General features: G+C 44.5%; 1 protein-coding gene across 1 annotated transcript in view; it reads left to right on the forward strand.

Moving 5' to 3' along the window:
* Nucleotides 1-18,534, forward strand: part of UST (uronyl 2-sulfotransferase) — a 528,102-nt gene that overhangs the window by 295,878 nt on the left and 213,690 nt on the right. Inside the window, exon 3 of the mRNA XM_040429265.1 lies at nucleotides 10,321-10,476. Within this exon, the coding sequence (XP_040285199.1) occupies nucleotides 10,321-10,476 (156 nt within the window). The remainder of the gene's footprint in view (nucleotides 1-10,320; nucleotides 10,477-18,534) is intronic.

Here is an 18,534-nt window from a genome sequence, read left to right on the forward strand (position 1 = left end):
CACAAAGGTCGGGTGCCAGCTATTTGATACCGGCACCCGCCTCCTGTATTTGTGTAAGAAACGTTGGTGGCACAGTGCGCCCCCCCCCCCCCCCAGTATAAGAAACGTTGGTGGCCCAGTGCCCCCCCCCCCCCTTCCCCAGTATAAGAAACGTTGGTGGCACAGTGCGCCCCCCCCCCCCAGTATAATAAATATTGGTGGTTTAGTGGGAAGTGCCAATGAGGGTTAAAAATAATAAAAGAAAATTTACTCACCTCCTCCAGTTGATCCGTAGCTGCCGGTCTCCTGTACTTCTTTCTCCATGACCTGTGGTGACGTCACTGAGCTCATCACATGGCCCATTACCATGGTGATGGATCATGTGATGAGCACAGTGATGTCACCACAGGTGCTGAAGAAAGAAGTAAGTACAGGAGACCGGCAGCTACGGATCAACTGGAGGAGGTGAGTAAATTATTTTTTTATTTTTTAACCCTTATTGGCACTTCCCACTGAGCCACCAATGTTTATTATATTGGGGGGGCACACTGCGCCACCAATGTTTATTATATTGGGGTGATGGGGGGGCACACTGCACCATCATTGTTTATTCTATGGGGGGGGCGCACTGCGCCACCAATGTTTATTATATTGAGGGGGGGGCGCACTGCGCCACCAATGTTTATTATATTGGGGTGATGGGGGGGGCGCACTGCGCCACCAATGTTTATTATATGGGGGGGGCGCACTGCGCCACCAATGTTTATTATATTGGGGTGATGGGGGGGTGCACTGCGCCACCAATGTTTATTATACTGGAGTGTTGGGGGGGCACACTGCGCCACCAATGTTTATTATATGGGGGGGGCGCACTGCGCCACCAATGTTTATTATATTGGGGTGATGGGGGGGCGCACTGCGCCACCAATGTTTATTATATTCGGGTGATGGGGGGGCGCACTGCGCCACCAATGTTTATTATATGGGGGAGGCGCACTGCGCCACCAATGTTTATTATATGGGGGGGGGGCACACTGCGCCACCAATGTTTATTATATGGGGGGGGCGCACTGCGCCACCAATGTTTATTATATTGGGGTGATGGGGGGGCACACTGCGCCACCAATGTTTATTATATGGGGGGGGCGCACTGCGCCACCAATGTTTATTATATTGGGGTGATGGGGGGGCGCACTGCGCCAGCAATGTTTATTATACTGGAGTGTTGGGGGGGCACTGCGCCACCAATGTTTATTATACTGGAGTGTTGGGGGGGCACACTGCGCCACCAATGTTTATTATATTGGGGTGTTGGGGGGGGGGGCGCACTGCGCCACCAATGTTTATTATATTGACCTTCTACTTAGCAGTCTGTATTCAGAATGCTATTATTTCCCCTTATAACCATGTTATAAGGGAAAATAATAATCATCGGGTCTCCATCCCAATCATCTCCTAGCAACCGTGCGTGAAAATCGCACCGCATCCGCACTTGCTTGCGATTTTCACGCAGCCCCATTAACTTCTATGGGGCCTGCGTTGCGTGAAAAACGCAGAATATAGAGCATGCTGCGATTCTCACGCAACGCACAAGTGATGTGTGAAAATCACCGCTCATGTGCACAGCCCCATAGAAGTGAATGGGTCCGGATTTAGTGCGGGTGCATTCCGGTATTCTGAATGCCGGATCCGGCACTAATACATTCCTATGGGGAAAAATGCTGGATCCGGCATTCAGGCAAGTCTTCAGTTTTTTTCGCCGGAGATAAAACCGTAGCATGCTGTGGTTTTATCTTTTGCCTGATCAGTCAAAATGACTGAACTGAAGACGTCCTGATGCATCCTGAACGGATTACTCTCCATTCAGAATGCATGGGGATATGCCCGATCAGTTCTTTTCCGGTATAGAGCCCCTGTGACGGAACTCTATGCCGGAAAAGAAAAACGCTAGTGTGAAAGTACCCTAAAATATTAAGTTTAAATCCCCCCTTTCCCAATTTTACATATAAAATATATAAACATTAAATAAACATATTACATAGCGCTGCGTCCGAAAAGTCCAAACTATTAAATTATTAAAAAGTATCTCCTATGCGGTGAGCATTCGCCATTTTTTAGTCACCTTGTCACCCCAAAAAATAGCATAGGACTGTTCTATTATGGGCCGAACGTTTCATAAAATGCTAAATGCACGCGGTTTTTTTTGGTGTTTTTTTTTTTTTTTTTTTTTGCGCGGTATTGAGTATCGCAATACTTTTTTATGGTGACGAAAGCGAATCAAAATTTTGGTTTCAAAACAACCCTACGCCGATCTGATCAGCGTAGCGTTGTCACGATAGCAAAATTTTGATTCAGTTTCGATTTGGCGACTAAAAATTTGATTTGGCTCCTAAATTTTTCAGTTCAGGAGCCAATGGCTACTAGGTATTTTTTTTAGTCTGGAGCACTGTGGTGATGGATCATGTGATGAGCGTAGTGACGTCATCAAAGGTCCTATTGCTCACAGCACAGATGAAGACAGAAGAGAAGCTGGGCTGCGCGAGCAAGTGGATTAAGGGGAGTTAAATTATTATTATTATTTTTTTTTTTTTAACCCCTCCAGTGCTATTTTACTATGCATTCTGTATTCAGAATGCTATTATTTTCCCTTATAACCATGTTAAAAGGGAAAATAATAATGATCGGATCTCGATCGTCTCCTAGCAACCGTGCGTGAAAATCGCACGGCATCCGCACTTGCTTGCGGATGCTTGCGATTTTCACGCAGCCCCATTCACTTCTATGGGGCCTGCGTTGCGTGTAAAAAACGCACAAAATAGAGCTTGCTGCGATTTTCACGCAACGCACAAGTGATGCGTGAAAATCACCACTCATGTGAACAGCCCCATAGAAATGAATGGGTCCTGATTCAGTGTGGGTGCAATGCGTTCAACTCACGCATTGCACCCGCGTGGAAAACTCGCCCGTGTGAAAGGGGCCTTAGTGTTTAGTATTCCCTATCACAGCTCCACATAATGTTTTACCCAGCTTCCTGGGACCCTGAATGACAAATGTGTCTAGCTATGCTGCAGCTTGGAGATTTTGTCACAGGGATTCTCATTCAGCTATTCCAGGCTCCTGCCTGGCAAATCCAGCTAGGTAGTCTACAATACTGGGGATTTACCAAATCATAAACAGGCTGATATACCTGTATGTATGTATGTATGTACCATATATGTACCACTCCCATATTAGATTTACCAGTGCCCGAAAACGGCTTACATAGGATCCACCCTATGGGCCCACTCCATTTCCAGGACCACTCTTCCTAGTCCATGCACACCTTGGACCACAAACAAGTGGCCCCTCCTGAAACCATTCTTCCATTACACACTAATGTAATAGGTTTAGAATCAACGGGTCCTCATACGGCCATTCCGTTCACTGCATTTGATCCAGACATCACATCAAAATGTGGTCCACTAAATCTCCCTCCTACCTCCTTTTCTCCCCCCAAGTCATATTCACAGGTTTTTCTCACTGACCAAGGTTCCCCACCTTGTCCATCAGTTCACTCATCACCCACCTCCCCAATTGATCTAGAAGTTGACTCCCTTATCACCGTTCATGAAGTCTCATTCCCCCAAGGACTAGAACACCTCAATACTAGCCCATCAGGCCCAACCACCATGGCTGGGGACACCGCGATTGCCTTAAGACTCATGGATCCGCTGGATAACACCACTCAGTCTACCATTGGTCCTTTTTCCTCCTCATCCTCATCTTCCTCTTCCTCTTTTTTATCTCTACCTCCCATCCTAAACCCCATTACGGCCTACCCGGTACTAAAAGGCCCAAATACAGTGGCAATAACCAATTATTTTCACCCTTTAGGCCCAAGACCCACCAAATGAAAAAATGTAGGAGAGGTTGCAGAGGGGGCAAAAGCAAAAAGAAGATTATAGCCCCCAATACCCCTCTTCCAGAGGAGGTCAAAATTTTAAATTTGTCCAAATACATATTGTCCACTAAAGAAACATCACTATTATCCAAGGGCCTTTCTTTTTGTCCCTCTGCACCCACCAAAGGTTTTGACTTATTTTTGGATTTACATCATTTCACTCGAAAATTAACCCTGAAGAGACACTTTGGGATTCTGGAAAAATCCTTCAGACCTAAGGCCAATGTAGATCTGGGGGTGACTCCGGATACTCAAAGCCATGAGTATGTACATACAGGGCTAAAACCACCATCTAAATATTACCCTATGCAACATAAGGGGAATTTTATTGACACCTTCCACAATGTAGTCATGGATGATTTTCGGAGACTACACCAAAAACCAACCTGCAGTCAAAATCTTAGTAAAAAAGAGAAAGCGGCAGTCAAGCACCTCCAGAATAATCTAGATATTGTTATCCGCAGTGCGGACAAGGGAGGGGGAGTGGTAATTCAGGATAGGGAGACATACACCAAGGAAGCACTTCGCATTCTATCTGATACGGAATATTATCTACCTCTGGTCACAGACCTCACTGAGTCACATATCTCAGAATTTAAAGTCCTTATTGAATCAGCATCCCACATACTAGATAAAAAGGAGAAAGCATTTATCTCAGTATCTGTTCCTTTTACAGCACTATTTTACCACTTACCTAAGATACATAAGGATGCGAAGCATCCACCAGGGCGACCTATCATTTCAGGTGTTTCCTCCCTCACATGTAATCTCTCAAAGTATGTAGACGTTTTTCTACAAAAATATGTTACTATACTACCCTCATATTTAAGGGATTCAACAGCTTTGATAGAGTCTATTAAAGATATTGAGTGGAGAAATACATATAATTGGGTCACTTTGGACGTGACAGCGTTGTATTCTAATATTCCACATACCAAAGGAATTGAATGCATTAAGTGGTATTTAGATAATGATCCCCTTTTACCGGCAGGACAAGCAGTTTTTCTACAGGACTGCATTGGATTTATACTAACACACAACGTATTCACCTTTGAGGACTCCCTTTATTTGCAGAGGAAGGGAACCGCGATGGGGACGAAATTTGCGCCCAGTTTCGCAAATCTTTTTATGGGGCGTTTTGAGGATCAATACATCTACGGTTCTAGATATTGGACTGAAAATATTGTATTCTATCGTAGATACATAGATGACCTGATCCTCATATGGAATGGTGATGATGTCTCAATCACCTCCTTTTTTGAGGAAATGAGGTCCACTAAGTGGGGAATAAATCTGACATGGACGTCCAATCGTGTTAAGATTGAATACCTTGATCTAGAATTGGAAGCCAGCGGTAAGGCCATTATCACACGCACCTTTTTTAAAAGGGTTGACTGTAATAGTTATTTGGACTATTCCAGCACCCACTACAAGAAATGGAAGGTGAATATTCCGTTCAGTCAATTTAAAAGAGTCAGACGCAACTGTTCCCTTGACAAGGACTTCATTTGCCAAAGTAAAATCATTCGTGATAGGTTTTTGAAGAAGGGTTATCCCCCAAAGATCATCGAAGCCACCTATGAAAGAGCAAAGGGCCTATCCCAAAGTTTGTGTCTCACCAAGACCAAAAAAACACATGATAACAATGAGCACTTCTGTATGAATTTTTTGACAACATATGGGAACAACCATGGCGCCATTAGGGGTGTTTTGTCCAGACATTGGTACATATTAAAAAGGGATCCACATTTGAGGCAAATGCTACCTAGTCAACCCAGACTAACTTTCAGGAGGGCCCAAACCCTCAAGAATGTTCTGGCCCCTAGTAGACTTAGACGCATACCCTCACAACATCTTAAGCCGACCGTGAGCAATTTAGTCTCAAGGCCTTTGGGGAGCTATAAATGTAATTTATCGAGGTGTTTATGTTGCTTGACCATCAATACCACATCATCTTTCCGCAGTAAATCCACTGGGGATTCCTTTTCCATAAAAAACCATCTTAGTTGTGGCTCTCAGAATATCATTTATCTGTTGGAATGTCCATGCGGCTTTCAGTATGTAGGTCGCACCATCCAAACTCTACGTAATATGCTTAACAAGCACAGATCAAATGTAAAAAAGAAATTTTTACAACATAGTATATCCCGCCATGGGACAGAACATCACGATTAGGGATCAACCGATTATCGGTCTTACCAATATTATCGGCCGATATTGAGGATTTTGAACGTTATCGGTATCGGCATCTATTTTGCCGATATTCCGATAACGTATTGGGAACACAGATCGCGCTGCTCTCAGCGCGTTCTGTGTTCCCTCCGCAGCACAGGGGAGACGGAAGCAGTGTCTCCTCCCCCTGTGATGCTGCTGCCGCTGCCGCCAATGGCAGGAGAGGAGACAAGAGGAGGGGAGGGGCTGTGGCCGTTGCGCCACCAATGAAGATGAGTCTCATTAATTCATATACAGGAGGCGGGAGCTGGCTGCAGAATCACATAGCCGGCTCCCGACCTCTATGAACGGCAGCTGCGGTCCGCGGTAGTTAACCCCTTAGGTGCCGTGGATCGCAGCTACCGCTCATAGAGGTCGGGAGCCGGCTATGTGACTCTGTGAAAGAGAGGTATCTTCATTGGTGGCGCAGTGCGCCCCCTCAAGCCCCCTAGTATTAATCATTGGTGGCGCAGTGCGCCCCCCACCCCCATCCCAATAGTAAAAACATTGGTGGCGCAGTGCGCCCCCCCCCCTCCCCCCCAGTATTAATCATTTGTGGCAGTGGCCACAGGGTCCCCTCTCCCCTCCTCCTCCGATCGGAGCCCCAGCAGTGTAAGCCTGGGGCTCCGATCGGTTACCATGGCAGCCAGGACGCTATTGAAGCCCTGGCTGCCATAGTCAGTAACCTTGCTGCTGTGTGCACAAAGCACAGAGCAGCAGGGACAGTGTGAGCTCCTATTCACCCTGATAGAGCTCTATCAGGGTGAATAGGACAAGGGTTCTAGTCCCTATGGGGGCTAAAAGTTAGTAAAAAAAAAAAACACAAAAATATTAAGTATAAATGAAAAAGATTTACAAAAAAAATAAAATAATACACGTTAACAATAAACATTAATTTTCAGCAGATTTGTGTAGGAATTTATTTTTTTTCCCTCATAAATAAAAATACCCAGAATATTGGTATAAATTATCGGCTATCGGCCTGAAAGTTGACAAATTATCGGTATCTGCCCTAAAAAATCAATATCGGTCGATCCCTAATCACGATGGGTGCTTCTCCGGGTTTAAGGTTACACCCATTGAACAGATAAATGACAGCTGTCGTAATGCCATTCAGACCCTCCGTAAACGAGAAATGTATTGGATTTTCGAACTTGATTGCCTTAATCCAAATGGTCTGAATGAGGCTTTTGAAATAAATCTTTAGGGTCACATGATTGTTGTACGGAGAATGGACCGAGTGTATTATTGTCACTAATACCATATAATAATTATCATTAATTTTTTAATCACTGGTATTGTTATTTCTATCATATTTATATATTTTTTATATTTATATTTACATTCATTATCTTGTATAGATGTGTACTTATTTCTATATATACATATTTATAGATTATATTCTCCTACTGTGTTATTTTTTTTAATAATCGAATCAAGCTAATAGATTCTTTTAAGCAAAGGAAGGACGGATCTGACACCTCACACTTTGTTTTATGGTGAAGTCCTGTAGGTTTAATGAATTTTTTATATACTCTATATTTTACATTTATACCAATGGTATTGCCTCCAGATTGCCTTTTTTTTTTTTTTGCATTCAATGAATCAATTACATTGAATCAATCATGTATACTATTTATGTATTTTGCATTCCATCGTCCATGTATGTATTTATTTATTCGTCTTGATCTACTTGATAATGTTGATAATGCTGTTACCTTTACTTCTTCTAGCTAATTAGGGCATTATAAAGTTTCCTTTCACAGCGCTGCCGATCGCATTGAGAAGGTAGCAGGACGCAGTATCCTTCAGTATGCCGAGCCTCCTCTCATGCCGGCCTGTAAACATCGCGTTACCCAGCAACAAGCACTGCATCACAAGTCACATGATCGGAGTTGCGATCATGTGACCCTGTATGATGCTGTTCCTCCTCCCCAGCAATGGGCTGCATTTGAAAGCGATGTTCTTTCTTGTGAATGTTTTTTAAAAATACATTTATTGAGTAGTCTGTAAGCCCACTGGGCTAGTTTTTGTATATGTATATCCTATTTTACCAGTTTGTGTACTGATTACTTGGATTCTAGTTTGGGGTTTCTTTGAGGTGACGCCCACCTCCCCTTTGACCTTGTTTGCATGTGACCTCTTTTTGTGTATATATAACCAGCATGTTTGTCTATCTGCTATGCAATATTCTTCACCTGATGAAGGGGACCCTTTTCCCCGAAACGCGTTGTGTGATTGCAATAAATACTCTTGAAGATTCATCATCTGCCTCTGGTTGGTTTCTTGCGCCGAGGGATGCTTCTTCTCTCCATGACACTGTAACAGTTCCGACTATTGTCAGTTCCATTACATGAAATCTAAATTAAAATTCAAAATTCCATGTTGTAATGCAGCAAACATGAAAAACAATAGAGGGTGAATATTGTTGCAAGTCAATGTACAGAAACGTATATTTTTTGCACACGCTATACTTCAATGGACATTTCTCAAACGTAAAATGAAAACAAAAGAGCCTAAAATATGACTATATATGAAAAGATTCAATTCTGCAATATGGAACTGTTGTTCCCCTGCTTACCGCCGTGGTCCCGGGTGCCGTGTTCAGAGGTGATCTGCGGACAGTGCTTCCTATTCACTGCTGCAGTACTGGACTCTGTCCGTGTAGGTTCTGTTGTTCTGGGATCCGCTCCACAGTTTCCTCTCAGCCCTGGCCACAGCATGCTTGCTGCTTGTTTCCTTCAGCACTTCCTTAAGGGCCGTCACGGGTTAGGTCCTGTGACCTCGCTGACCATATTTAAGTGGCTCAGTCTCCTTCCCAGATGCCTCAGTGTCAAGGTCCTTGTGTCCTGCTAAGGTTCCTGATTTCCTCTTGTGTTCCTGACTCGTGTCTATATTCCTGGACTCTGCTACCTGTTAGATCCCTGCCTGCTTGCCTTGACTCTCCTGTTGCCGAGCTGGATTGCCTGACCTATACCTGTGCCACCTGCCCTGACCTTTTGCCTGTCTGACTACGCCTCTGCCTCATCCTTCGTTCCTGCGCCTCTGGTACCTCCTGGTCCGCCTGGACCAGCTGCCTCGTGTGCCTATTCTCCTCAAGAGGTAGCGACCTGGTGTTCCCCTCAGGAAAGTCTATCCCCACCATCAGGGGTACTGTGAAGATCGAGGCGTTCACTTAGACAATGCCCTTAGAGGAGGTAGGACACGTGGCACAGTGGGCTCACACCCGCTGGTTCGTGACAAAAACAGATTAGAAAAAAGGTTGGTTTTAATGTGTGATAAATGCCCTTTAAAAAAAAATTAGTTTGAATAATACCTGGATTTTAATGTTGCACATTTGAAAAATGTAATTAACTTTTTATTATATGCTTTATTTTTACACAATGAGGCTACATTTCTCATTCCAGTAATAATGGTTGTAGAACTTAAGAATAGTTATTTTTTTCCTGCTTGAAGCACACATTATTTCTAATCCTGTCTTCATGGTATGCATGTCTGGGGCAAAGGTTCTTCTTTGTAGAAAGATAGCGGGCGGCACTCACCATCGTGAAGATATAAGATATTTCTTTATTGCTACATCAAGCAAAACACACGTGGCACCGGAGCTAGGAGACACTTCCCTGCACACTGGATGCAGCGACGGCCGTTTCACGCAATATGCGCTTCGTCAGGCTGCTACAGGTATGTGCACCTGCACTCCACCTCTTAAAGCACTTCACGTCAAAGCATCAGGTGTGCAATCATTTGACGTGAAGTGCTTTAAGAGGTGGAGTGCAGGTGCACACACCTGTAGCAGCCTGACGAAGCGCATATTGCGAGAAACGGCCGTCGCTGCATCCAGTGTGCAGGGAAGTGACTCCTAGCTCCGGTGCCGCGTGTGTTTTGCTTGATGTAGCAATAAAGGAATATCTTATATCTTCACGATGGTGAATGCCGCCCGCTATCTTTCTACAAAGAAGAATATTGTCCTGGACTAATTGTTGTTTGGGCTTGTGCACCGCTGAGATCGTGGTATTAGAGGAGAACCGTGTGGGATCTGCAATTTCGTGTTAAAGTTAAAGGAGAGACGTGGAGTGTGCCGCTTTATAATTCTATTTAGAGTGTGAATTATATTTACCTTTTATCTTCCTGTTATGTAACCTATATAATATTGTTAGGCTTGTATACTTATAATTGTTGTATTTTTCTAGGTACTGCCTTTTCCTAGTCAAGTTGTTTATAACAGAGTTGGAAAATGTGGGAGCAGGACTGTTGTTTTACTACTTCGTATCCTATCTGAGAAACATGGATTCAATTTGGTGACTTCTGACATTCATAATAAAACCCGGCTGACCAAAAGCGAACAGGTAAGGAAAACTCTATCTACTTAGGGACAACTTTTTCTTCATACAAAGCTTTTTGACATTGCTAAAAACTCCTTGCAATGTATTATTTTTAAAGAGGAAAAGTATATTTACACACAGTAGAGTTGTTGCAGAAAATTCTATTACATCCTGACCTAGTAATGAAGTTCAAAAATATTAATATCTAGGTGTATATGTGTGTGTGTGTATATATGTGGATCAGTTCAGGTCTGAAGTCACTTTGCGAGGTTTACATAATATAAACCACCCAAAAATGACCCCATTCTATAAACTACACCCCTCAAGGTATTCAAAACTGATTTTACAAACTTTGTTAACCCTTTAGGTGTTCCACAAGAATTAATGGAAAATAGAGATGCAATTAAAAAATTTAACTTTTTTGGCAGATTTTAAATTTTTTTTCCAGTTACAAAGCAAGGGTTAACAGCGAAACCAAACTCAATATTTATGGCCCCGATTCTGTAGTTTACAGAAACACCCCATATGTGGTCGTAAACTACTGTACGGGCACACGGCAGGGCACAGAAGGAAAGGAATGCCATACGGTTTTTGGAAGGCAGATTTTGATGGACTGGTTTTTTTTTTCACCATGTCCCATTTGAAGCCCCCCTGATGCACCCCTAGAGTAGAAACTCCATAAAAGTGACCCCATCTAAGAAACTACACCCCTCAAGGTATTCAAAACTGATTTTACAAACATCGTTAACCCTTTAGGTGTTCCACAAGAATTAATGGAAAATAGAGATACAATTTCTGAATTATTTATTTTTTGCCAAATTTTCCATTTTAATCCATTTTCCCCAGTAACAAAGCAAGGGTTAACAGCCAAACAAAACTCAATATTTATGGCCCTGATTCTGTAGTTTACAGAAACACCCCATATGTGGTCGTAAACAGCTGTACGGCCACACGGCAGGGCGCAGAAGGAAAGGAATGACATACGGTTTTTGGAAGGCAGATTTTGCTGGACCGTTTTTTTTGACACCATGTCCCATTTGAAGCCCCCCTGATGCACCCCTAGAGTAGAAACTCCAAAAAAGTGGCCCCATTTTAGAAACTACGGGATAGGGTGGCAGTATTGTTGGTACTAGTTTAGGGTACATATGATTTTTTGGTTGCTCTATGTTACACTTTTTGTGAGGCAAGATAACAAGAAATAGCTGTTTTGGCACCGTTTTTATTTTTTGTTATTTACAACATTCATCTGACAGGTTAGATCATGTGATATTTTTATAGACCAGGTTGTCACGGATGCGGCGATACCTAATAGGTATACTTTTTTATTTATTTATGTACCGTTTTTTCGCCCTATAAGACGCACCTAGGTTTTTGGGGAGGAAAATAATAAAAAAATATTTTTTAACCAAAAGGTGTGCTTTTGGTGGGTTTGGAGCTAATGATGGTCTGTGGATGACGGACACTGTTATGAGGGGGGATCTGTGAATAACGGACACTGTTATAGGGGGGATCTGTGGATGACGGACACTGTTATGGGGGGGATCTGTGGATGACTGACACTGTTATGGGGGGGGATCTGTGGATGACGGACACTGTTATGGGGGGATCTGTGGATGACGGACACTGTTATGGGGGGATCTGTGGATGACGGACACTGTTATGGGGGGATCTGTGGATGACGGACAATGTTATGGTGGGATCTGTGGATGACGGACAATGTTATGGTGGGATCTGTGGATGACGGATACTTATGGGGGGATCTGTGGATGACGGACACGTATGGGGGGGATCTGTGGATGACGGACACGTATGGGGGGGATCTGTGGATGACGGACACGTATGGGGGGATCTGTGGATGACGGACACTTATGGGGGGGATCTGTGGATGACGGACACTTATGGGGGGATCTGTGGATTACAGACACTGTTACAGGGGAGGGGGATCTGTGTCTGGCACTGTTACAGGGGGGGGATCTGTGGATGGCACTGTTACAGGGGGGGGATCTGTGGATGGCACTGTTATATATGTGCCATCCACAGACCCCCCACCCCATAACAGTGCCATCCACAGACCCCCACCCCTTAACTGTGCCATCCACAGATTCCATGTAAACCAAGCCCCCCCCCCGCCGCTGCCGCAGTATACAAATATAAAACGTATTATTGAATTAAAAGTTATTAAACATGCCCCCCTCACTCCTAATTGTACCGTATATCCTAATTGCTTGTGTATAATGCCGGCAGGCAGGACGGGCGGCCGGCGCGTCACTCACTGACGTCACTTGCCTGCGCCGCCTGCTTCATTCATAAAGGAGGCGGTGCAGGCACGTGACATCAGGGAGTTACGCTGCCGCCCGCCCGGCCTGCCTGCCGGCATTATACACAAGCAATTAGGATATACGGTACTATTAGGAGTGAGGGGGGCATGTTTAATAACGTTTAATTCAATAATACATTTTATATTACAATACCGGAGCGGTGGGGCGGGGCTATAGTACAGTGACCGCACCGCCCCACCGCTATTGCCGGCCCTCAGTCCCTCCCCCGGCCCCCGCTCCGTACATCGCATCCAGCGATGTAAAACTGCCAGCATTCGCCCCATAAGACGCAGGGGCATTTTCCTCCCATTTTTGGGGAGGAAAAAGTGCGTCTTATGTGGCGAAAAATACGGTAAGTTTTACACAATGATTTCATTTTTGAAGCAAAAAAAAATCATGTTTTAGTGTTTCCGTAGTCTGAGAGCCATAATTTTTTAATTTTTTGGGCGATTACCTTGGGTAGGGTATGATTTTTGCGGGATGATATGACGGTTTTATTGCCACTATTTTGGGGTGCGTGTGACTTTTTGTGATGTAAGGTGACAAAAAATGGTTTATTTAGCACAGTTTTAATTTTTTTAATTTTTACGGTGTTCATCTGAGGGGTTAGGTCATGTCATATTTTTATAGAGCCGGTCGATACGAACGCGGCGATACCAAATATGTGTACTTTTTTTTTATTTATGTAAGTTTTACACAATAACAGCTTTTTTAAAACAAAAAAAATGATGTTTTAGTGTCTCCATATTCTGAGCCATAGTTTTTTTTATTTTTTGGGCGATTGTCTCAGGTAGGGGCTAATTTTTTGCGGGATGAGGTGACGGTTAGATTGGTACTATTTTGATGGGCAAACGCCTTTATGATCGGTTGCTGTTGTACTTTTTGTGATGTAAGGTGACAAAAAAATGGTTTATTTAGCACAGTTTTTATTTTTTATTTTTTACGGTGTTCATCTGAGGGGTTAGGTCATGTGATATGTTTATAGAGCCGGTCGATACGGATGCGGCGATACCTAATATGTATACTTTTTTTTTTCCCCTATTTTTTACCAATTTGTTTTTACTTTATTTGGGGAAAATGAAGTTTTTGTTTATTTTTACTTGAAACTTTTAATTTTTTGGGGGGAAAACGTTATTTTTTCAACTTTTTTTCCACTTTATTTTTTGTCCACTTTGGGACTTGAACTTTTGGGGGTCTAATCCTTTACAATGCATTCCAATACTTCTGTATTGGAATGCATTGGCTGAATGAGTAATACTGTGTGTATTACTCATACAGCTTCCGGGGCCTGTGAGATCCAGGGGGCTGGATCTCACAGGCTCTTCACCGGAAGGCAGCGCAGATGACTCAAAAAGTCATTGCCTTCCATGCCATCGGGTCCCCCCCACAGCCCCATGGGGACCCGATGACACCACCCGCCGCACCAGGGCGGTGGTGATCGGAACAACACATGACGTACCGGTACGTCATGGGTCCTTGAGGACTCGGGAACCATGCCGTACCGGTACGTCATGGGTCCCTTAGGGGTTAAAGGGCATCTGTCAGCAGATTTGTCCCTATGAAACTTGCTGACCTGTTGCATGTGCTGTTGGCAGCTGAAGGTATCTGTGTTGATCCCGTGTTCATATGTGCTCACATTGCTGAGAAAAATGAAGTTTTAATATATGCAAATGAGCCTCTAAGAGCAATTCTGTTACTCCCTAGTGGCTCTGCAACTGTCGCTTCCTCTCCACTTTGATTGACAGGGCCAGGCAGGCGTGATCATGTATACACTGCATAGCCCTGTCAAGTGCAGAGGGCATAGCAGTTGCAGAGAGAGCTGAGCCTCTAGGAGTAACTGCAACACCTCCGTTGCTCCTAGAGGCTCATTTGCATATATTAAAACTTCATCTTTCTCAGCAATGTGGGCACATATAAACAGTGTTCAGCTCCCAAGCGCATATGCAACAGATCAGTACAAATCTGCTGACAGATGCCCTTTAATTGTCATTTATTTCATTGGTGAGTGACCCCTTTCTCCTTGGTCATATTCCACCGATCAATCTCATAACATTTACTATAGGTGGGACGACGAATCCCTCGAATCTTGTGGGATTCGTGGACTCTAATCCCATAACAGTGCCATCCACAGATCCCCCATAACAGTGCCATCCACAGATCCCCCATAACAGTGCCATCCACAGATCCCCCATAACAGTGCCATCCACAGGTCCCCCCATAACAGTGCCATCCACAGGTCCCCCCATAACAGTGCCATCCACAGATCCCCCATAACAGTGCCATCCACAGATCCCCCATAACAGTGCCATCCACAGATCCCCCATAACAGTGCCATCCACAGGTCCCCCCATAACAGTGCCATCCACAGGTCCCCCCATAACAGTGCCATCCACAGATCCCCCATAACAGTGCCATCCACAGATCCCCCATAACAGTGCCATCCACAGATCCCCCATAACAGTGCCATCCACAGATCCCCCATAACAGTGCCATTCACAGATCCCCCATAACAGTGACATCCACAGATCCCCATAACAGTGCCATCCACAAATCCCCCATAACAGTGCCATCCACAGATCCCCCATAACAGTGCCATCCACAGATCCCCCATAACAGTGCCATCCACAGATCCCCCATAACAGTGCCATCCACAGATCCCCCATAACAGTGCCATCCACAGATCCCCCATAACAGTGCCATCCACAGATCCCCCATAACAGTGCCATCCACAGATCCCCCATAACAGTGCCATCCACAGATCCCCCATAACAGTGCCATCCACAGATCCCCCATAACAGTGCCATCCACAGATCCCCCATAACAGTGCCATCCACAGATCCCCCATAACAGTGCCATCCACAGATCCCCCATAACAGTGCCATCCACAGATCCCCCCCATAACAGTGCCATCCACAGATCCCCCCCATAACAGTGCCATCCACAGATCCCCCCCATAACAGTGCCATCCACAGATCCCCCCCATAACAGTGCCATCCACAGATCCCCCCCATAACAGTGCCATCCCCAGATCCCCCCCATAACAGTGCCATCCACAGATCCCCCCCATAACAGTGCCATCCACAGATCCCCCCCATAACAGTGCCATCCACAGATCCCCCCCATAACAGTGCCATCCACAGATCCCCCCATAACAGTGCCATCCACAGATCCCCCCCCATAACAGTGCCATCCACAGATCCCCCCCATAACAGTGCCATCCACAGATCCCCCCCATAACAGTGCCATCCACAGATCCCCCCCATAACAGTGCCATCCACAGATCCCCCCCATAACAGTGCCATCCACAGATCCCCCCCATAACAGTGCCATCCACAGATCCCCCCCATAACAGTGCCATCCACAGATTCCCCCCCCCATAGCAGTGCCATCCACAGATCCCCCCCCATAAGTGTTTGGATCACTTTGTTTCTTACACCGTTTACACAATTCTTATGTATACACTCACCTAAAGAATTATTAGGAACACCATACTAATACGGTGTTGGACCCCCTTTTGCCTTCAGAACTGCCTTAATTCTACGTGGCATTGATTCCACAAGGTGCTGATAGCATTCTTTAGAAATGTTGGCCCATATTGATAGGATAGCATCTTGCAGTTGATGGAGATTTGAGGGATGCACATCCAGGGCACGAAGCTCCCGTTCCACCACATCCCAAAGATGCTCTATTGGGTTGAGATCTGGTGACTGACATGACATTTTAGTACAGTGAACTCATTGTCATGTTCAAGAAACCAATTTGAAATGATTCGAGCTTTGTGACATAGTGCATTATCCTGCTGGAAGTAGCCATCAGAGGATGGGTACATGGTGGTCATGAAGGGATGGACATGGTCAGAAACAATGTTCAGGTAGCCCGTGGCATTTAAACGATGCCCAATTGGCACTAAGGGGCCTAAAGTGTGCCCAGAAAACATCCCCCACACCATTACACCACCAGCCTGCACAGTGGTAACAAGGCATGATGGATACATGTTCTCATTCTGTTTACGCCAAATTTGGACTCATCAGACCAGGCAACATTTTTCCAGTCTTCAACAGTCCAATTTTGGTGAGCTTGTGCAAATTGTAGCCTCTTTTTCCTATTTGTAGTGGAGATGAGTGGTACCCGGTGGGGTCTTCTGCTGTTGTAGCCCATCCGCCTCAAGGTTGTGCGTGTTGTGGCTTCACAAATGCTTTGCTGCATACCTCGGTTGTAATGAGTGGCTATTTCAGTCAACATTGCTCTTCTATCAGCTTGAATCAGTCGGCCCATTCTCCTCTGACCACTAGCATCCACAAGGCATTTTTGCCCACAGGACTGCCGCATACTGGATGTTTTTCCCTTTTCACACCATTCTTTGTAAACCCTAGAAATGGTTGTGCGTGAAAATCCCAGTAACTGATCAGATTGTGAAATACTCAGACCGGCCTGTCTGGCACCAACAACCATGCCACACTCAAAATTGCTTAAATCACCTTTCTTTCCCATTCTGACATTCAGTTTGGAGTTCAGGAGATTGTTTTGACCAGGACCACCCCCCTAAATGCATTGAAGCAACTGCCATGTGATTGGTTGACTAGATAATTGCATTAATGAGAAATAGAACAGGTGTTTCTAATAATTCTTTAGGTGAGTGTAAAATACGAAAGATTCGATACATTATAGAACCTTTTCGGATTCGAAAAAAATTAAATTCGTCCCACCTCTAACATTGACAATGCCTTGAAAAAGTATTCATGCGCCTTGAACTTTCCACATCTTTTCACGTTACACCCACAAACTTAAATGTATTTTATTGAGTTTCTATGCGATAGACAAACACACAAGTAGCGAAAAGAAACTTCACTGTTTGAAGTGAAAAGAAAATGATACGTGGCTTTCAATTTTTTTTAATAAAAATCTGAAAAGTCTGGCGTGCATCTGTATTCAGCCTCCTGTACTCTGAAACCCCTAAATAAAATCCAGTATGACCAATTTCCTTCAGAAGTCACCTAATTAGTAGAGGCCACCTGTGTCCAATTTATTCTCAGTATAACCACAGCTGTTCTGTGACGACCTCAGAGATTTTCTAGTGAACATTAGTGATCAAACAGCATCATGGAAACCAAGGAACACACCAGATCAGGAGTGTAAAGCAGGGTTAGGTTATAGATATATATATAAAAAAAACTTTGAACATCTCATAAGCACTGTTAAGTCCATCATCCGAAAATGGAAGGAGTATGGCACAACTACAAACCTACCAAGACCTGGCTGTCCACCTAAACTGACAGCCTAGGCAAGGAGAGTACAAATTATAGAATCAGCCAAGAGTCCCATGGTCACTCTGGAGGAGATCCACAGCTCAGGTGGTATAATCTGTCCATAGGACAGCTATTAGCTGTGATTTGGCCTTTATGGAAGAGTGACAAGAAGAAAGACATTTTTGAAAGCAAGCCTTAAGTCCTATTTGCAGTTTGCCACAAGCCATGTAGGGGACACAGCAAACGTGGAAGAATGTGCTCTGGTCAGATGAGACAAAAGTTGACCAGACCTAAAGGCAAAACACTGTGTGGCTGAAAACTAACACCCTGAACAAACCATCCCCACTGTGAAACATGGTGGTTGCAGCATCATGCTGTGGGGATGCTTTTCTTCAGCGGGGACAGGGAAGCTGGTCAGAGTTAATGGATGGAGCTAAATACAGGGCAATCCTGGAGGAAAACCTGGTAGAAGCTGAAAAAGACTTGAGACTGGGGCAGAGGTTGATCTTCCAGCAGAA

Source organism: Bufo bufo, chromosome 4 (assembly GCF_905171765.1).
Source record: "Bufo bufo chromosome 4, aBufBuf1.1, whole genome shotgun sequence".
Lineage (NCBI taxonomy): Eukaryota > Metazoa > Chordata > Amphibia > Anura > Bufonidae > Bufo > Bufo bufo.